Consider the following 21,746-nt stretch of genomic DNA (forward strand, 5'->3'; position numbering starts at 1 on the left):
TAAATGCATATGAAAAACATATACACTTTTTAGTGTTGAAAATGTTACTGTTCATTTGACTCAAGGTATGGTCTGACTTTGTCCTACATTTCTTTTCCTACTGTAAGAAAGAACATGTTAAAATTACTTAAAATACAATGATCACATTCCATTATTGCACTCAGGGAAAACTGTAATTTCTAATTTTTTGACATGGACTTTATGAGCATATTTGGCTTTTTTACTGTGTTCATACTGAAATATATTTAATTTTTTAAAAAATCTTTGCACCCATGGTTCACATCACTGAAAGATTTTGTTGACAATATGATACATAATTTTAGGCAGAAGAGTTTATATCAATATGGTTTTACCTTTTCTTCCCCCTTCCCAATGTATTTTTTCAAGTCCTTGATCTGAGCCATGTTTTTTATAAAAAAAGAATTATATAATACCTGAAATTTTTGCCATGCTGCTAAAATGTCACCTCTTATGTTTGCACTTAAACAAAAAGTAAATTCCTGACCTTCTCAGTCAATGGGAACAGGAATTCATCCTAAGCCTTATTACAAATATACAGTGGGAAAAACAAAGATGAACAAGGTCAAAGAGGTAAACTAAATGTTTCCTTTATTTTAAGGTGTAAGGCATGTTAATGTTGTTTTCTGCACTACTGGAGTAGTCATTACTATTTCTGTTTTCAAAGAGTAATGGGAATTATGCTTTGTTCTGATTCACTTCATCCATTCCTCCTTATGTGTGTAGCAAGAGAAAAAGTAGAAAAAATCAGAAAAAAGATTGAGCCAAATCTAGAGAGAGGAATGCAGGCTGGTTTAGAGATATAAAACAGGATGTAACTCCAGCTCTGTGCTCTGACACTGAAACAAAATGAGCATCATCAGTGCTGTTACAGAATTTTCATGTGGCAGAAGGTATCCGTATTTACCTTCTGTAACTCTTTTCCTTACTTAGATAAATGATCAGAGCCCCTTGTTTGGATACTCAGTATAGTTGGTTTATGCAAGTTCAGTTTAATTCAACATTAAAGAGATTAAGTTTGAGCTTACACAGCTTTTAATTTTAATGATACCCTAAATGTTTGTGTTCACAAACACATGCAAATAATATAGGACTTCAAATGGTTTGTTGACTTGACATAAAGGTGCCAGATTTTTAATTCCTAAGGCTTCTACAGTAAATATAAGAATTAAAAAGCATAAGATTAAATAAGGGAATTGTGTACAGCGATTTCACTTGTAAAGTCTTATGTCTATTTGATAGTGCTTATCTTATGTCCTTGACAAAATGTCTGCCATTGCTAAACTGTTTTTATTGTTTGAATTTTTAAATACATGAGCTCATGGACACAGTGATCACAGTTGCAGAAGCACTAGGAAAAAAATCCAGTCTGCATGTAATTTTAAGATTAAAAAGCAAAAATTCCACAGAATTTGGATTCTAAAGTTTGAACTTAGAAGTAATTACACATTTGTAAAAATCTAAATCCCCTGTGTAGTAACAAAGAATTATGCATCTCACGAGACTCAGAACAATTTGTGAACTGGAGACAAAGAACAGTCCTTAGGGGAAAACCCATATTTTTTATACCTTGAGTGAATACTCTGCTACTAATGAGTACTTCACAATGTGTTGTTGTCATATCTTTGTGTACATCTTCCTTTTCAGCACATTTTCCATTCTAGTTTTCAGGGAACTGCTTAGAATGGTAGAGGGGAGGCAGCAGTGCAGAGAGAGGAGATGTCAGCAGTGACAAAGCTGTCCCTGTCAGAAGGGGTGGGTGTGCATGACACTGGGAGAGCACATGGAGCCATAGCTGCAGGGAGCAACAGCTCAGGGAGCAGCATCTCACCCGAGCCCCAGGTGAGTTCAACAGCTCCTGCAGCTGTGGATTTCTTCCAGTTTGCTGCTTCCCCTCTTGTGGGGAATCCCTGTGCTGGATCACAAAGCAGAGCCCAGTGAAACTTGGACATCACAGCTATTACATAGCTTGAATTAAAAAGGAAATACCATCTGCATGGTATTTCCATAATGCCACTATAGCTTAGATATGTGCTGGTTGTGGCACTTTGCACAGAGGGAGGAGATTCCTATTTAAACCACTGAGGCCAACAAAGGAATTAAAGTCTCCCCACTTTCTGACCATTATGCTAATTCATAGCGATGGCAAAATCTGAAATGCAGCTACAGAAAGCTGCATTTTGCAGAAAGTACAGGCCTCTCATGTTTTATGCCTTCTATTATGAAGAGGAATCAAACCCCTTCAGTTTAGGGATCTGGCTACAGGAGTACTTTTTCTTTCTATATGGTGAAACATCCATGGGACAATTGAAGTAATATCATCAATTTCCATTTCAGCACTCAGAAAAGAGTTTAGGTTTGTAGGCAGTAGTCATCTTCACATTTTTCCAGGCCAAAAAAAATGCCAAACATTTTCTTTACAAGATGTTTTCCATCTCCTACTGTTGAATAACTTCTACAGCAGAAGACTGCTTTTTCTGGTGTACCAGTTTGTAATTTGCAGGTCCTAGAAATCCTCTATGTGTTCCATACAAGAGCTATACTAAAATTACTGCTCAAATTTGGAAGCAGCCTGTAGGCTGCCCAGAATTGTAGCTCATGCTACACCAAAACCCAAGCCCAAATTCTCAGCTGTACCACGTAACCCCACTTCTGGGGGGCTTAGGTGCACACGACTGCAGTTCTGCAGATGCTTTGCCCCTCACTGAACAGGAGCACAAAACCTGCTCTGTACTGAGTCATTTGTAGGCACCAGGGCTTGCTCGGGCATCCCCGATGTGAAAAATGCGTATTTTATGATTGGCTTTTCACAAATACTAAAATGAATATTATATGTGTTGTGTTAGAAAGTAATGTATTAATTCTCTTAAGTAGTGTGTTAAATATAGTTTTAGGTTATAACAAAAGTTAAAATAGTAACTTATGCTATGTAGCATACTTTTTTTTTACAGAAAGGACTTGCAGCGAGGTAGCAGCCACAGGACACCTAAATCTTTCAGAGAAAGAGAATTTATTGCCCTCTTATCAGAAGAAACGAGCTCCTTCCCGCCTCGAAGGCGCTGTTAGGAATCAGAGGAAGAAGCTGATGATGACCAGACAGAATCCTGTATTTGAATGGAATTTATGCATCATGTATGAAGTGTATGAATATGCAACAGAGTATTGTTTTTAAGGGGGTACTTTTTCGGGCTCGTGATGCCCAGAAAAACGTACCCAGACGTCCGTAACTCTTGGGCTCTATTGTCTCAAATTGTCCTAATTAAAATTATCCAAATTATTATTACTCTAATTGTATTACTATTTTTATAACCATTTATTATTATTAAACTTTTAAAATTTTAAAAACAAGTGATTGGCGTTTTTCACACTCGCCTCCCGCCCTGCCGGGGGATTCCCGGGAGCTCCGCACGCAGGTGCAAAGACACCAGCGCCTCCTTCTCCGCAAACCCTGGCTGCGGACCCTGCCCTGCCTCTGGGGTGAGTTTTCACTTGGGTTTCGCGCTTGCAGCTTTCCTTTCCTTCCCCAGAACGGCCGGAAAAGGGAAGTTTTGGGCGGTGCGTGGCTGCCTGGCCTCCCCTTCCGCCGCCTGCTCCGCCCCGGTTGCTGCGGAGCGGGGCGGCCGCGCTGGTGGGAGCCGGCGGTGTCCCTGTGCCCCCGGGGCTGCCTTCCCAACAACGCCGCCTGCAGCCCTTGGGCTCGCCTCAGGGCCGAGGCTTTAGGCAGGTCCTGCTTGGGGAAAAGCTTGCCATAGCAAAATGCTTTGCTTTTTTAAATTTTTCCTCCCCTGAAAAAGGTTAAGAGGCGCTGATCTTCACCCCAGTTTTCTCTTCCAGTTTTCGGCATGGCAGTGGACTGGCTCGGTTTTGGCTACGCCGCCCTGGTGGCATCAGGAGGGATCATTGGCTATGCAAAAGCAGGTAGGGTGCCGAAAGGTGCTTCTGTCTCCCTCCCTCTTCCCCCACCACCCCCTCCTCCCCCTCCCCAATAACTTGGTGTGAGCTGGGCAGCTTTTTACGAAAGCATCCTATCTCGAAGTTGACCCATATGTAAATTTTATCGGTTTGTGCCATGTGCTGATAACTTTCTGCTGTTGGGGTGTGCTGGATTTTGAGTTGAGCTGGTGCTTTGGGCTGATAAGGCCATAATCTGCTTTCTGGAGGATGCTGATATCTGCTCTGTGCTCTTTGGGTGAACTGTCATAAGTTTGCTTCAGAAAGGCTTTTTCCTTGCTGTTTAAAATACAAGCATTCTGTAAGTGTTCTGTATCTTCAAGTGACATAAATCACCACTTTTCCTCCTTAAGAGATTTATTCCCATTTTAATCTTTGATGATAACAGTATACTGCAAACTGCAGAGAGCTTTCAGAACTATCTTTTCTCCAAGTAGAGCTGAACAGTGCAAATCAGTCCTTAAACTTGTTTCTCTTCTGGGCTCTGCATCATAAGCTTACCCTCTGACCTACTGCTTTCATTTCCTGTCCTTTTTCTGAATTTGCCCTCCTCCAGACAGAACTGTGGATTTATTCCTGCTGCAACACTGTCTCTTTCAGCTTTGAAAATCCCTAAGCCATCTTAGTTTTTATGATAGGAAGGGGCATTGCTGAAGTCAGTAAGACTCTTACCCGTGCATTTGACTAGATAGATGCTAGTGCCTATTCCAGTCTGTTTTCCATTGGCCTAGATTTATCCTTTGGGTTGTGAGTGGAGTTTAGGACAGAAGGGACAATACTGAGAACTTAAGTAACTAACTGCATCTGTATTTCTCCAAGGCCATTATGAAATGATGGGTGTCTTTCTTGTCCTTTGGAACCCAATTGGGAGGACGTGGTTATGTTCAGGCAAGGGAATCCAGGTCACAGGATTATTGAAGGGGAACAGAAACTCGTATGGTAACTGCTGGAGAGAGAGAAAAAAAACAACCATACAAAGGAGCCATTATATCCTTACTAATAACTTAGGGAAACCAAAAGAAAATGGAACTTTCATGCATAGAACTAAGTTGATCTGTTCTTTTACAACCTGATGTATCTACCCACACAGACAGGGGGCAGTAGTAGGTGCCTTTGGAGCAGTATGAGAACATGGCAATCAAAGGGAGAATGAGTGAGTGAGTTATTGATTTATTTTTCTGTCTTCATTTAGCAAGTTCTCTGGGTCCCTGTGTTTTGAAATGTAGGAACTTCTTGAGCCAGAGGTGATGTGGTTGTCCTAGAAGTGTATGTGTCATATCTACTTAAACAATGCCTTGAGGTAAAATTCAAGAAAATTATGGATGTTTCTTGGCTCCCAGGCTTGTGGAAAGCATTGTAGCTACCACAGATTTATTTTGAACTCATATTCTGTGCAAAGCAGCCACCTAGTAGAGTGTGCATCTTTTCCTTGCACATGTGCAAGTATATCATCTTTGTATCTTGCTTTTTGTACCATAAGCAGGATTCAAAGCAATATTACAGCAACCTTGTTGATGATTGAAAAATTATTACTTTCTGGAAGCAATATGCAGTCCTCCTTTAACATTGACAGGAGATCTTTATCAATTTAGTTTTTCAATCTCAAGTCTTTGAAAGGTGACCTCAGAAATGGAATGTATAAAGAGCCACCTTCAGTAGCATTAAGTCCTTAATCCTCTGTTGGCCTTATGGAGGGCATTCACCACTCAAAGTGATCATGCTACTTCATTGCTTGATATACTCTATAAATAACCAATTTAGATGTGGCATCCTTTATTTTCTGGTAGGTTGGGATTATCATTTATACTAAGGACCTGATTCGAAGTTTAGGTGCATTGAGGGAACCTTCTTCCAAAGGCTGCAGCTACCTTTGGATCAAATCTCAGGTGTACTTAGGAGATATGACCTCTCTTGTTCAGCTATGCCCTTCTCCTTGGCAATTCTTTGAATGCCCTCCTGCCCAATTCCACTCACATGTCCTTTTTTCTGATCTTAAATTCTTACAATTTAGTCGTTCTATTTTACCGCCTCTCAAAGAATTTTCATAAAACTGTTTTGAAGCAACAGGCTTCAGTTTGTGCAAGGGAAACACCAATTCTTTTGCTTTTCTCACTGTTCTTTCAATCATGGATGTATTAATGGCTTTGCTGTAAGAGAACTAAATACTAATTCTGAATGTATCTTATGCAAGAGTAATTGAAGTGGTTCTTTGTGCTGATCAGCATGGTCTCAATATCTTAAAAACCCCCTTCTCTAATCTTCTTTATGTCAAGGAATGATGAATACCCATTTTTTATTTTTATTTTTATATATATATTTATATTATTATATTTCTATTGCACTTATTATATTCTATATTTATTATAGTTCTATTATTATATTAGTATATTTATAGTTATATTATTATTTTTACTTTTATATTTTTTTATAATTTTTTACTTTTATGATTTTTGGTGTTTTACAAAACAGTTAAGCTGCTGACCAAGATAATCTTTATGTTTCTAAGAAATGCATTATCATTTATTTGTTCAGGTAGTGTTCCATCACTAGCTGCTGGCCTTTTCTTTGGGAGTTTGGCTGGACTGGGTGCTTATCAGGTCTCACAGAATCCAAATAACATTTGGGTTTCTCTGAGTAAGTAATTGAAAATTTTATTTGAAAAGGATTACATTTACCCTGTATATTTAAAATTAGTACCTAAGAGTCTTTGCAGAAGAGTTAAACACAGATAGTGTTACAAATCTAACTTCAGTGCTGTCTAAACTGAACTGGTGGCTGCCAGTATGCATCTGTCTCATACTGATGTATTTGAAGGATCACAGTGCAAGAAAAGTGCTAATAAATGGATTTCTGAACTATTTTTGCCTGGAGCCTTGTACTTTGAGCATCCTGCAGCAGGCTGTAACATTTTGGGAAGTAGGATTCCCGTTCAGACTGACCATACCCCTAGCTGACTATTTTATTATCACGGAAAATGGCAGAGATTGTGATTGGCTTATTTTTATAAATGACAAATTTGTGAAATTACAAAAGTGTTGATGCCTGGGGAGATTTTAGAGAGAATCAAGCTTCAGTAATGCTGTTTCTTCCTTCTCAGAATTGGAGCTTTTCTTTCCTCTGATTTGAGAAGGTAACTGTGGAGAGTTACTGCTTAGTCAGTGTTTAAAGAGTCACCACTGACTACAGCATTTTTCCTCTGAAGCAGTGACAGAGCATCTGGCTCTTTGACATGTGAAAGTCACAAGTCAAAGGGGAATGCCCAGCATTTCTCTCCACTTCACCTTTGTTTACAGGCAATCCACTTCCACTGGCCAGGCCAAAAGCTGTGCATGGTCAAGCCTTAATAACATAATAAACTGCGGATACAGCAAGCTGAAGAAGTGTGAGGTTAAGTGTTTTCCCAAATGTGTGAGACAGATACATTTCTGTAGCTCAGCAGCATATGGAGTCTTTTCCTCTTCATGCCTCAAAGTTTTTGAAGAAGATGTGTTCTGCTGCTGTTTGAAACAAAATTTCATTTTGAGATGTGCATATTTTGAAGACAGGCTACTAATCAGAGCTTGAAGCATTTTAATACTGAAATATTTTTGTTTTATTGTGTGCTGGACTATGGTCCCAGTCTCTTACATATCCCATTATGTGAGATTAGGAAGTGTTCAGTGACAATATTTTGTTTGGTGTGAGGGAGGAAAGATGTCATGGCTAGGACTGAAGATGAACTGGATCCTGCAGGACCAGTCATCACACAGAAGCAACAGTAGGGGATAAAAGAGTTGTTGGAACAACGTGTGTGCAGCTGTTACCCCTGGGTAGCAGATGCATACTAAGGATAGGGATTCCATCAGTGTATGTTTTCCTTACAGCTTTTTAGCATTCAGTCTTTATTTGAGATACCATGTTCAGGGACTGTCCTTTCTATCTTACTAAGTCAGTGAAAGTACCTGGCTCCTGTCTAGTGTCCAGTGGTCAGGGACAATTAATTCTCACCTTGGTAATGCTTAGCACACTTCCCTTTGGAAGTCTTTAGAAAACAAGTTAGTTAATTCTCAGAACATTACTACAAATTAAACATGATGCTACATGTTAGACATGATTACTACAAGTTAGACAAATGCTCTCTCCCTTTTTTGAGAAGTGAGGGAATTATGTGCACAAGTTTATTGATTTGCCTGTGTGTGGAAGGAGTGAGTTCTAGAGCAGTGTATCATAAATTATTTCCAGTCTCAAAAAGAGCACATTTTGAAAAACAAATTTGAGAAGTATGTGCAGAATGATATAGAGTGCACTGTCTGCTTGAACTTGATATAGAATACTTACTCTTTACAAACTGAGGCATTTTAAAATTTACACAATTTATTGACTCTTATTGTCCATTAAGTGAAGTAACCCTGTTTCTCTTTTTACTTGATGCTGCTACTTCTCCCTGTTCTGTTAGTATTTAATTATGTTTCTCCCACACATGCATCTCTGCTGACTGGACTATACAATCTCTCATTTAAGTTACATCTGGAGCACTGACTGCTGTCATGGGAACAAGATTTTACCACTCCAGAAAATTCATGCCTGCAGGGCTAATTGCTGGTGTCAGGTACAATACTTTTTTTTTAACCTCCTGTGTGTGATTTCTTATTCACTTAATTAAACTCAGATGGAATGAAGATATTTTGTGTATTATTTTTGTTCCCATGCATCACTTGGATGAAGTATCTGAAAATGAATTGACAAATTATTGTTACTATTGTTAAAGTATATGTTTTTTCCCCTTATACAGTTTGCTAATGGTTGGAAGATTAGCACTGAAGATGTTGGAAAAGCCCCAGGAAAAGTAACTGTTAATTTTACATCTTAGTATTTGGAAAAGGAGATCTGATCATGAAATTGCATGAATGCAGAACTGAGAAGATGGAAAAATTTTCTGCATCAAGACATTTTTTAATTTTTTTTAATAAGGGGGAGTACAATGATGGGACAGATAGTGTATATACAAGGTAGAGCTGTTTGTGTATAGAGAGAAATGGGTCCTGGGTTTGATTTTTCTGGCATGTTTCAATGTATTTTAACACTTACATGTTTTAATATTCCAAAATATACTTCTGGCATGTATGAAGCAGAGAGAAAATATCCTGTAATTAAGAAAATATCCACAAAGAGGCACTAGGACTAACTGGCTAAATACAATAGTGTGTCTCAAACTTTTACACTGAGTATTATGGTGTGCTTTACCTGTTGCATTCTGAATTGATATACCATGTCTTTATAATGTCCAACAGATCTTGTCTTTTTATTGTGAAATGATGCTAAAATGATGCTTTTCTATAAGTAAAATTTGTTACAAACCTTTATTTGGCCTTTTTTTTTGGTACAATTTCTGTGTTTGGGGACAGGGCTATTTTTTTCACCTTGTTTTCTCAGTGGAAGTCCTTGCAGTGGACTGTTAGTATCCAAGTGCTGTCTTTCAGTGATATTTAAAAATCACTTTATAAATGGAGGGATAGAAGATTAAAATATGGGCCTTCATTAACATTTCATTTTAAAGGTTGTTTGAAAGGAACTTACCCTGAGGATTAACTAAGTGAGATTTGTGCTAGGCTAAATGAGCAGTTGAATGTGATCTAGACTGTATAACTGGAGTAAAATACCCTAACACTATGTAATTCTGATCTTACAGGCTTATTTGACAATAGAATTTGTCAGCACTTTATTTTTAATCTCTTAGGAGAGTGGCTGTGCCTCTTCAAATCTGTCTTTACTAGGAAACCCTGGAGTCAGGAGGGTTCCTTGTTCTGCTGTGATGCCTGGGGACTGAAGTGTGGAAGAGGCATCAGTGGCATCTGGTGCTTTTGTTGTCACTCCATCCTTGATTGCTTCTCCTGCACTGAGTCTTGCAGTTCTGTTAGTGCAGGCACAGCTCACATGGGCTCAGCACTGTGATGGAAGAAATGTGTGAAAGAAAGTCCTTTATCAGCTTATTCTTTAGTGATACATAATTATTGATAAATTAGGATTCTTACCAAGTGTAACTCTATTTTAAAGTGATACCTTATGTAGTGACTATTTAGTATTTTACTTTGGGACCTTTGTACCACTGATTATATCAGAACCATGTCAATTGCTTAACATGAAAATGGCAAAGCAGGTTTAAATTAGCTTACATCTTACACACTTGCAGTGTTTAAAGGAATTTGTAAAAATTGCCTCAAACTGCATAAAGCAGGTACCAAACTACATAATTTCTCCATTTTGTTGGTCACTTCAGTGCTTGTATTTCCTTTTCTGAAAATGGCATTTAGTAGTATTGAGTCAGAGTGATATTTCTACTGTTGTGAGTCAATGGTTACCCACATGGTAGTAACAGAAAGCTATTGTAGTAGAAAGTAGTAATTACAAGCAGATCTGTAGATGTTGGGCCAGTTGTGCTGTGTGTTATCAGTTCTCTTAGCAAAAGTTATAAAATTAATTCCAAGTTTTTGAATGTATTTCATATTGTAATCTCTCTTGTTTCCAGGCACTTAATCTCTAAATAACCTGATCTGTACAGGATGAATCTCCAGGGAGCAACACTGAAAACATATTAAAGCATGTCTGAAATTCTAGTCTCAGTTAAATCACAGTCTCTTTTGACTATACTTTAAGCAAAATCTAACAGAAGTTTTGTGATTACTTTTTTATGTATTTAAATCACCCCATGTAATTGAATAGAAAATTCTGTCATTAATACAGAATTTTCTATGAGCCATTCAAGAATTAAAGACATAAATATCCATTCTCCAGACTGCCCCTGCTTTTAGTCTGATTGTTAGCTACTTCTAAAAGATTTCTTTCTTGGTTCTTTTTTCCACTAAGACTGGTCTCCATGAAAAATGAGAAAATTACTTTGGCATTAAATCCACTGTGGCTATGCCATGGCTTGAATGGAGCTTCATGTTATGAGTCAGCTTGTACATGGATTTTGGAAAGAATGATTTAGTTATTTTTGAGAAATGAACTGCTAAAATAACACTTAAATTAAGGCTGCTTGTTCAAAGCACACTCTGAAAATAAAAATATTAGTTTAATATTTTTTACAGTTTCAGCTGTCAGCACAAGCTGAAATGAATACTGATTTTTTTAAAAAGGTCCAGGAACAGGAAACTAGTTTTACTATACACATACTGAGTCACCAGGACTCAACAACTCAGAGTTTAATCACACACCCAGAACATTACAGAATTGAGAGAAGAAAAGCATTTGAGTTGTCAAATCCTCGTTTCCTAGAGTGAGGGCCCTGGTCCTCCATTCCACATCTACTTGCCTGATAGAAACTGGGTGGCAAGAGGAGATGTCAGGTATTTTACCCCTCTCTTGAGTGGCTCACTCAGGACCAGAGGAGGGAATTTTCTTATCACTTTGGTAGATAAGTGATCTCCTGAAAGTAGGAGTCTGCCCTAAATTTTGTAATTTTTGTTTAAGCCTGTCTTTATAATAGCAGTTGCTTACCTTAAGTCCAGGAAAGTGAGAGATGTTGGGCTCCCTTCAGCTCCTGCTCTGGATGGGTTCAAGTTCCCTTCCCAAGGAAGGGCTCCTTGCCTCAGACCATGGGATATCCTGCAGGGAGAATGTTGACAGGGGAAGTCACACCACAGCTGAGAACAGCTGGCAAAGTTCCTGGGATCTGTGGGAAAAGGACCAACAATTTTTTAAGTCTTCTTTTAAAGTTAGACAGTAACTGGCAAAAATGCAGAAACCTCCTGAAGCTGAGCAATGCAACTCAGATTCCTCTGCCCAGAGTGGACAACCTATATTTCACCTATATATTTACTTCTGATTAACTCCAGGGTCTCTAATTCAGGATCTTCTCTCTGGTGCCCCAATTGCTGACACTGAGGCAGCATCACATACATACAGGTTTGGAATGTTACAAAGCACCCAATTAATGAAAATGTGAGCAAATATTTTTGGGGGTGGGTCAAAATATTGAACAAATGAGTGCCTCAGTTATGGCTTAGTCTTTACAGGTACAACACTGAGACCCCTAGTTCAGCAGTAATATACTCAGGCTCAATTGTACCACTGAGTTGAGGTTACTCACACACTGATGGATATCACAACCTAAGCTGTTCTTCCAATTGATGTGATATTTGCAGGTATCAAAGATCTCTTTAATTTAGTACAAGTGTGTGGAATAGTGTAAGAATTCAGGCAATGTTACACCTAGTAGCATGGGCAACTGTCTTTCACAAGCCAGCAAAGGAGAATGAGAGGTGGATGAAAGATGTTTCAAGTGGAATGGTTTAGAAGGGAAGTAGTCATGTGCTGTCCTATGTTGCCTTTTGATACAAGGCAGGCGGCCTGGTTTCAGGAAACAGCACGGCGACCCATTTCTCCAGGGTCGCTCGGGCCTAAGAAACACGCGGACACTAATATGGTGGAGGATCAAAGGCTTTTATTCTCTCTTCCCGTGGGGTTTTATAGTCTAGGGGGCTTCTACGTCAGGTGGGGGTCTGTCTTTACCATCTATGGTTAGTAGGGGATGGAAAGTTACCTGGGCAAGTGGAAAGTTACTGGAATCCGGTTTAGGGGGCTACATTCCTATGTTAATTTTCTTATCTAAGGGGACAGGGGCCCTGTCTTCTCGTAACATCACGAGATCTTCCGAACGCCAGGCCCTATCTGCTACAGTCCTACTTTATCACTTGTTCTAAGAATATGGCACAAGCCTGTTTTAATGCAAAGCGAGTCCCCTAACTCTTGTTCTGCTGCAGGCTTTGAAAGTGCAATTTGCCATGTCCCAGTTCTGTCAGTCATTGTGCTGGGAGCTGTTGGCGCTCTGTCATCACCAGCTGAGGGTCAGTCTGTGCTGAAACTAATATGGCCTGAAGTATTGCACAATTATCCTTTTGTGGTGTTAAAATTGCTGGCTTCTTGGCATTACAGTCATGCTTTCTGACTGCACAGCTTAATCACCTGGAAAAATGGGAGGGGGAAACAAAGGTCAGGAGAGCCTCCAAGCAGTTATGACACGAGGAGGAAAGTCTTTGTTTCTCCACAATCCCTACAAGTAAGAATGGAAAAAATGTTCCGTCAGTAATAGCACAGAGGCATCTGCCCTCATGTCCTCTCCTGCTTCCTTGAAATGCCATGATGGAACAGATCTAAGTGCTTATGCTTTTATGCAATATCCCCAGCTCAGTCCAGTGCAGAAGTGACTTTGGGTGTTTCCTTTAGTCTTTCTGTGCTTCTCTTCTGAACTCTGAAATAGAGATAATGTTTTCTGTATCCCTTCCCTGGCTGTCTTTTACATTGCTGTTTTATACAGTGTGTGGCATTAAATGTTTCCTGCCTCAGGTGCAAGAATTGGTAAATGGAACTGATACTGTTTCAGCGCTGGTAGTTCATACAGTGGTTTGATACTCTTAGAAAAACCCTAATGAGAAAAAATATGGTACAACTAAAGTCTATTTGCCTTATTTCATCAAATATTAGCATTTGCTAATATATTGCTATTGTATTTTTTTGAGATCTTGTCCTGCAAGCATGGTAACTAAATGGAATTGAACTTTAGTGCTAATATTTAGAATCATAAAATATTCTCAGTTGGAGGATATACTCATGAGGATCATTGAGTACAACTCCTAACTCCACACAGAACAATCTAAAAGTGAAACTATATATCTAAGATAGATATATAGTTAGATATATATATCTATATATATAGCTATATCTATATATATAGCTATATCTATAACTATGTATCTAAGATAGATATATAGTTAGATATATATCTATATCAATATCTTAGATATATATCTATATCTAGCTATCTATATATCATTGTACAAGTGCTTATTGAACAGCAACAGCTTTGGGACCATCATCACTTCCCTGAGATCTTGTTTCAGTGCTAGGCCACCCCATCATTGAAGAACAATCCTCTCCCTCTCCCCTCCCCTCCCCCTCTTTTTTTTTTCTCTCTTTTTCATTTTTCTTTTTCCTTTTTTCTCTTTGTTTTTTCTGCTTTTCCTTTATTCTTCTTTTTCCCCCTCTTTTTTTTCTTTCCCCCCTCCCCCCCCTTTTCTCTTTTTCCCTTTTTTCCTGCCTTTTTTCCTCCCCCCCCCTTTTTAATTTTTTTTCCATTTTCTCCTTGGTGCTTGTTTGTTTGTTTGTTTTCCCCGGTTTTATTTCCCCCTGTTTGCTGCCAGGCGGCGGCTGGCTGCGCTGGGAATGCAGAGATTTTGGCTGCCCGCAGAGCCGGGAGAGGGCGGCAGCGCTGCTCCGATGTCAGCCGGGGGAGAAAAACACCCCACTCACCCCGAGACGTGGAGACAAGGATAAATAATAATCAACCTAATTCCAATTTAGGGTTTGCCCACTTTCGCTATCTGACCCGGAACACCAAATGCTGGAACACAAATGCTTGGCTCTCTCAGCTGAATAGGTCCTTAGCTTCTTTATTACCTTTGTGCCGCCGGAGGAATGAAAGGAAATTATGCTGGGGTAAAAGGCTTTTCTCACCAAGCATACTGTGCAATCCAATGGTCGTGCTGCTAAGGAGCTGATAATAATCGCGCGAGGAATGAAAATGAAACCCTTCTGCCACTCTTCTTACATCCCCTGAAGGAAATCACTTATCTGTACTGGAAGATCAGCCCCGTCTTTCTCACCTATTTACAGCAAGAAACAAAATCTGCGGGTTGTCAGCCTGATTCACAAGCAGAAGAGATTTAGCAGGACAGGCTTCCTTCTCTAAGCACTTTTAGAAAACACACAAGCGTTATAGCTTTGTAAGCTGTTGGAATAAATATATATATAATGAGGGATAGGGTGTTAGCTAAGTTTCTTTGGATACGTGCTCTTTCAGCAGCGCTATAACAATAGAAAATGGCTGGGATCAAATCATGTGCTGTTACCTGAAGGCATCTCACCAGTAGGAGAGTTATTGGATGCGCTGAAATTCCTCCTGACCCCTCTGTTCCTCAATAAACCTGCACACAACTTCCTCTGGGGATGGGCCAAGTATTACTCCATTAGTATGCAACACCACAGTCAGCAGGGCAGGAAAATACACACCAGGAGGAGAGAAAAGGGATGAAAAGCAGCAGGAGCAAAGTAAACACTTTTAAATTCTGGACAGAAACTTCCCTCCACTGAGATTCCTGCAGGTCTGTGGTGTCATGACAAGATGTAAAATATTCTGAGGTGAGAGGTCCATTTACTCAGGTTCTGTTTCTGTTTAAAAAATGAAGCCTAGACTGGGAGGCAGGGAAAAATTTATATGATGGGACTAGGAATCCAAAAATTGTGACAACGGATGCAGAGCAACAATCCTAAAATCTTCTGAAAGTATTTAAATCCATAAAACTGTTGTGAAAATTATCATTCTGGTTCTCTGTGTGGCTACATATCCCTGGTATTTAGCAGTGTGCTAGATGCTCCAATCTGCATTGTTTGTCCTATATACAGCAATATCTTCAGCTCCCAGACACTACCTCACCTGGCAACCCTGCAGCATTTACATCAGCTTGGGGCCTGTCGCCAGACTTTCTCCTTCATGTGCCACTACTGTCTCATCCCTGCCAAAAAACCAGGACACCGTGTTCAACTTACACCTATAAATATCATCTATATGAATTTATTTTTATATAAATTCATTTATTTATGTGAAGGACAGGAGGTTGTTTAGCATCCAGTTTTTTGGGCAGCACGGAGTCACTGATCAACACAGACCCAACTTCAGCCACATCCTCCTTATGGCCAGGAGGGCAATTAACACACACACTCATGTTTCTGCACAGCAACAGAGAGTACCATGATTGCACAGGAGTTTTATTTACTCTTTTTAAAGCATTTTGTTTGCTTATCTATGGTTTTGCTTTTTACTAGGGATAAATACCAAATAACAGTGATAAAACAGTGATTTTCTTCTGTATATCCTCTTCTCAATCTGTCAAGCCAGCAAATATATCCAGTATTAGAAGTCATAGTGACTTTCTGAGACAGAGGTGGCAGCAGCCTGCAATTATTCCTGTTCCTCTTAGCTGTCAACCATCAGACTACCAGCTTCTTTAGGGAATAGTGTGCTGCATGGAGGCAGAAAAGATCCACAGATTTTCTCATTATATATTTGATTTTCAGAATATATCCCACGGAGTGCCCTCTCAGGGCATCTCGGTCCTCATAGATCAGGACTTTACTCAAGACTATTCCTTTCAGATGAGTGTTAACTTCATGCTGTCACCTATAGACACTCTGTCTGCTTTAGTCAGGGCTCTCCATAACAATGCATGAAAAGATGAGCTAAAAGATGATGGTAAACAGCATTCAAATCCTCCCCTAACAACCACAAACAAGGTGTGGTGCATATGCTAAAAATGCAGCAGCAGGAAAGAGGAAAGTTAACTTTTTAAAAAACCGTGTTAAGTGACACCTAATTAGTGCTAATCCAATTTTCTCTTTTTTTTTTTTTTTTTCCCCAGGAGCAGTGAGGGTTTTGGGGAGGAAGGGTAAGAGGGGTCAGCCTACTGCTAATTGCTTCTCCTTTAGCTGGGGTCACTGCAGTTGACCTCATTCAAATCTGTGCTGGGTTGACCCTGGCTGGATGTCAGATGCCCACTGAAGCCACTCTTATCACTCCTTCCTCAGCTGCACAGGGGAGAGAAAATATAATGAAGGGATTTAAGGGCAAGGAGAGATCACTCACCAATTAACATCATGAGGAGAACAGATTGGACACGGGGAAAATTAATTTGATTTATTACCAGTCAAAACAGAGTAGAACAGTGAGAAGTTGAACTAAATCTTAAAAACACCTTCCAACTTCACTCCTGATTTTCTCCAACTCCTCCCTGCAGTGGCCCAGGTTGATGTGGAGTGGGATTTGAGGTCAGTTCATCACACATTGTCTCGGCTGCTCCCTCTTCCTCAGGAAGAGGACTCCTCACACTCATTCCCTGCTCCAGCGTGGGTTCCCTCCCATGGGAGATGTACCTTATGAATTTCTGCAGAGTCCTTCCCACGGGCTGTAGCTCTTCATGAACTCCTCCAGCAGGGGTTCCTTCCACAGGGTGCAGTCCTTTAGGAACAGACTGCTCCAGCGAGGATCCTCCATGGGGTCACAGGTCCTGCCAGCAAACCTGCTCCAGGGTGAGCTTCTCTCTCCACAGGTCCCTAGGTCTTGACAGGAACCTGCTCAGCCACGGACTTCCCAAAGGGTCACAGGCCTCTTCAGGCACATCCACCTGGTCTTTCATGGGCTGGAGGTGGATCTCTGTTTCACTGTGGAGCTGTATGGGCTGCTGGGGGACAGCTGCTTCACCATGGTCTGCAGGGAAATCTCGGCTCCAGCACCTGGAGCACCTCCCTCATCTCCTTCTTCACTGACCTGGCTGTCTGCAGGGCTGTTTCTCTCACATGTTCTCACTCCTCTCTCCAGCTGCAGTTGCTCTTGTGCAGTAACTTATTTCCCCTTCTTATGTGCATTAGCCAGAGGTGCTACTGCTGTCTCTGATGGGCTTGACCTGACAGTGTAGCAAACAGGGCATTGTTCTTTTACCCCATTCCAGGCAGACTATCCTGCTATGTGTTCTACCCAATCTTTTGTTTGTTTCCTCAACTGTTTCCCTGCTCATGCATGTCCTGGCAATGCATGTGAGCAGAAGATATATTTAAGATGAGATTTTCCTTTATACTTCTGAAAGACAATATCTAGTGATTGTATCAATAAGTGAAATAATTGCTTCCTGTCTGAAGTGAATCTTTATAAATGATTAAATGCTCTAGAAATATGACTTCAGATAGAAATCCTGACCCTTCATTATTCCTCACCTCAAAAGTCTTTCTCATATAAGCCTACAACAAAGTGCACAAATGCCAGCAATCTGTCTCTGGTAATAAATGAAATTCAGGTGAAAAATCAAATATTATTTATTTCTTCAGAATCATAAAATGATATGGTGGGTGCAGCATGGTAGAGCCACTGTAATACACTATAAGCTTAAAACAACAGATGATATGGTAAGAACAGTAAAGATTACTTTATTTGGGTTATGGATTCAATGTCACCCAAATACCAGTAGGCTTGCTTTTGCCATCTCTACTGGTTTTGTATGGCTTGGATTTGGAAGCAGGGGGGTCTACAGGGGTGGCTTCTGTGAGAAGCTGCTAGAAGCTTCCATAATGTCCAGGAGAACCAATCTCTGGTAGCTCTGAAGATGGATGTGCTGCTGGCCAAGGCTGGGCCAATTAGGATGGGTGATAATGCATCTGTGATAACACATTTAAGAAGAAATGAAAACAAATGTGGTGCAGTTGTAATTTCAACCAGAGAAGAGCAGAGTGAGAACATGTGAGAAGAAAAACTCTGCAGACACCAAGGTCCATGGAGGAGGAGGGCAGGAGGTGCTCCAGGTGCCAGAGCTGAGATTCCTCTGCAGGCTGTGGTAAGACCATGGTGAAGCAGCTGTGCCCCTGCAGCCCATGGGGAACCAACAGGGGATGCAGAGATCCACCCCCAGCCCGTGGGGAGGTGCCCATGCCAGAGCAGGTGGATGCTTGAAAGGAGGTTGTGACCCCATGGAATATCTGTGGAGAGAGGGACCCTGCTCCCAGGCTGGAGCAGCCTGTCCTTGGAGGACTGCAATCCATGGAAGAGTGATCCAGGCTGCAGCAGTTTGAGGGGTCTGTTGCCCATGGGATGGAGTTACATTGCACAAGTTCACAGGGAACTGCTGCCTGTGAGCTGGACTCACTTTGGAGAAGTTCATGGGCAACTGTCTCCTGTGGGAGGGACCCCACAGTGCATAAGGGGAACAACTCCCTGGGCATTGGGAGAAGCCATGGGTGATGAACTGACCCATAACACCCTGTCTCCCTGCACCACTGGGGTAGGAGGTAGAGCTGGAAGGAGAGAATGGTGTGGGGAAGGTGTTTATAAGGGCTTGTTTTCCTTCTCATTATCCTGATCTGATTTTGTTGATAATAAATTCACTTAATATCTCCAAGCTGAGGCTGTTTTGCCTATGATGGTAATTGATGAGAGCTCTCTCCTGTAGTGGGATAGAATATAAGGAAATAAAGATTGTGTAGAAAGTAATCTTACCCCTAAGGAGTTGCAGCTGGCCCAATTATCAAAGATTAGGAACAGGCCTGGCTTTAACAGGCCACAGCTGTAACTCATGAGAAGAAGAGTGCTATAAAAGAGTGGGGTGGCTGGTTGAGAGGGGAATTGGAGTTGGTGGGCTCTTTTGTGAAAAAAAAAAAAAAAAGAGTGCTCTGAGGAGCTGACCATGAGAAATGCCAAGAAGGTATGAAACTTTTGGAATAGGAGACAACAGTGTAGAACCCCTGCAATAAGATGACAACACTCTCCCAGTCCTTATCTCAACTCATGAGCCCTTTATTAAATTTTCTCTTTACTGCAAAGAGGAGTGAGTGAGCACCTTTGGTGGGTGCCTGGCATCTGGCCAGCATCAATCCCCAACACCAGACTTGAGCATATTTTAGATTTCCAGCTGAATTTCCCTATGTACTTCACCAAGACTGTGCCTGACTCCAAATGTTAACCCAGTGTAGCTGGAGTGGAATCTGGCTGGTGGACAGAATGGGCTGGATTTGGAAATAAAGAGGGCAACTCATTTTTTCCCATTCCTGCTACCCTCCCTTAAGTGATTGTTGCCATTGTTTAGGTAGACAGGCCTCTTTCCCAAAAAGCAGCAATGTGATAGCTTGCAGAAAACTCTCAAACTCTCAAAGAGTTTGCTCTCCAAACTGTTGTGTTTCCTTTATTAGTCTCTCATATCTGTAGTTTGGCGCCTTTGGCTGCCCAGACACATAACCAGGACTGTGTGTAAGATTGTGCCCAGCTGAAGCCCTGCCAAGTAAAAGAACAGGTAAAGGCCCCCTCTCATGGAAACGTGGGAGGGGCTGTGTGAGCTTGCACTCAAATGCCTGAGCAGGGCACTGAGTGATGGAGAGGAGGAGCTGCAGAGGCAAAGCTCAGTCCCCAAGTGCAAATCTCATGGAGCACCCAGCGATTCTTGCACACTGTGACTGAAACCCCACAATTATGGGCAGTTGCTGCTCCCTAGAAAATGTCAGCCCTAAAGCCATCCCAGGGCAGCAACAGACGGGGGCTTGTTGGGTGAGTACCCCTGGGCACCTTCATTGTGCTGCTTCCTGGGAGCGCCACCAGCCCTGGTGTCACCCTGGCCACTTCAGCCACCCCTGCTCAAGACAGTGGATATCTTTGGTCCCTGTTCAGAGCAAACACTGTGGATTTAACCCCTCACAGGGAGGAGGTAGAGCTGACAGCAGCCTGTTCTCTCCAGAGTAATTGACCAAAATGAATTAAATGAATACACATCAATTAGCATTGGCATCTTCCTGAAGCCAGCTGTTGTGTGACCTATCCATGACTGGGATGTTCTTCACTTCCCTAGGGAAAATAATGCATTTCTCCTCCAGAGTGACCTGATGTGTTTATTAGGTGAGAGGAAGGGGATTATTTGAAGGAGGCTAGTGCTTAGGTTAAATCGCTCTGGTAGGCTATATAAAGAACTCTAAAGCACCCAGTCCTGAAGCAAAGTGAATTTCCTGCGGGTCTTCTGGCAGCAAACAGGTTGTTAAATGCTCCCAGGTGTCACCCCTCATTATTTTTGTCATCAGTGTGAATGTGCATTGCTTGTGCAGTGTCGGAACCCAGGACATTCCTCTGGCTGCCCTGGAGGACTCAAGCCCCTGCCCTCAGAGCCCAAGACCCTTGTGCCTTTGATTTAGCCCTTGGAAAAAACAACTACCAACCTTTATATGAAGAATTACAAGCCACAACAGTTTAAGTAGAATGATACCGAATTTGTCACAGAGTCAAAAATAGATTTTTTGGGGTTTTTAGAATGGGAGTTCAGGGAGCAAGATGGAGTAATGTGGGCATGTCCAGCCTTTCTCCTTCTTCTTCTTGGCTTTCATCTTCTGCTGTGATGGTGGCACTTTTAGATTGGTTTAGAGTAGAAGCTCACTGTTGTTATAAATGATCAAATCGGGAGCCAAATTTATAAGAAAATTTGGCAATGATTTATTAAATTGTCAGCGAAACAGAATTTCGATCGGCAAAAAACCCCACCACAACCAAGGGCAGCGCCGAGCCCGGGATAGGCGCTGGGTGAACACACGGGTCTGACACCCGAATGTCAGAGTCCCCCCTGCCCACACATGCTGCTCTGCGCAGCGTGCTCTTATACAGTTTGTTCCGCCTGAGGCAGAGATGACCGAATGTTCCTTTGTGTCCCCTCACATGCAGAACCGGGGCCATACATGTGCAGGGGTAGGCAAAAGTCCAATCCAGGTGTCTGGATGTTATCTGAGCACTCCGGAGAAGTCGGCATTCGCATGGAACAGGGTGGCGCAGCGTAGTAGATGCAATCTTCGAGGTGCGAAATCACTCTTGAGTGGTCCTGGCATTCCAGGGAAGTCAGTGATCATCGCTCAGGAAGGTTCCGTTCTTACCTTAAAAGACCTGATATTATCTTAACGTGGTTGAATAAGACTCTGCTCCCGGCTGGGGTAGTCAAAAGACATCGCTTGGATCTTACAATATTTTATACATTAATAGCATGAATTATCTCTGCCATATAGGTGATAGGTATTGGAAAGTGATTGTAAATATTGTATACGCAGTGTTTAGTATAAAAAGGTAACACTGCCCCGGGGCAGGCAGAATGCCTCTGTCTGTCCTGCTGAGCGGACCTCGGCAGGGCAGGAGAAAGAATTTTATAGATAAGATACAATAAACAACCTTGAGACCGAGA

The 21,746-nt window shown here is 41.3% G+C and overlaps 1 protein-coding gene and 1 long non-coding RNA gene across 5 annotated transcripts; one reads left to right on the forward strand and one right to left on the reverse strand.

Moving 5' to 3' along the window:
• Window positions 1-3,473: 3,473 nt before the first annotated feature.
• LOC102075336 (transmembrane protein 14C) lies at window positions 3,474-9,311 on the forward strand. Of its 4 annotated transcripts, none has more exons than XM_074543426.1 (5): window positions 3,474-3,495; window positions 3,853-3,936; window positions 6,502-6,603; window positions 8,470-8,557; window positions 8,741-9,311. In XM_074543426.1, exons 2-5 carry the CDS (start codon window positions 3,861-3,863, stop codon window positions 8,796-8,798), a joined length of 324 nt encoding a protein of 107 aa, XP_074399527.1. In that variant the 5' UTR covers window positions 3,474-3,495; window positions 3,853-3,860; the 3' UTR covers window positions 8,799-9,311. The 4 variants fall into 4 exon arrangements, with proteins under 4 accessions (XP_074399527.1, XP_014131352.1, XP_005481798.1 ...); XM_014275877.2 differs by lacking the exon at window positions 3,474-3,495 and adding an exon at window positions 3,506-3,646; XM_005481741.4 differs by lacking the exon at window positions 3,474-3,495 and adding an exon at window positions 3,583-3,742.
• Window positions 8,852-14,991, reverse strand: LOC102075223 (uncharacterized). Its single transcript, XR_270601.4, has 3 exons — window positions 14,856-14,991; window positions 11,446-11,620; window positions 8,852-9,894 (listed from the first exon to the last, which is right to left on the reverse strand). It is a non-coding gene; the product is annotated as an uncharacterized LOC102075223 (long non-coding RNA).
• Window positions 14,992-21,746: the final 6,755 nt, after the last annotated feature.

This window comes from Zonotrichia albicollis, chromosome 1 (genome assembly GCF_047830755.1).
Source record: "Zonotrichia albicollis isolate bZonAlb1 chromosome 1, bZonAlb1.hap1, whole genome shotgun sequence".
NCBI lineage: Eukaryota > Metazoa > Chordata > Aves > Passeriformes > Passerellidae > Zonotrichia > Zonotrichia albicollis.

Excerpts from the sequence above, each read along its gene's own strand:
- LOC102075336 (XM_074543426.1), top strand. The coding sequence starts at position 3,861 with ATGGCAGTGGACTGGCTCGGTTTTGGCTACGCCGCCCTGGTGGCATCA. Across the intron at positions 6,604-8,469 it reads TAACATTTGGGTTTCTCTGA|TTACATCTGGAGCACTGACT; the intron begins GTAAGTAATTGA and ends CTCTCATTTAAG. Across the intron at positions 8,558-8,740 it reads GGGCTAATTGCTGGTGTCAG|TTTGCTAATGGTTGGAAGAT; the intron begins GTACAATACTTT and ends CCCCTTATACAG.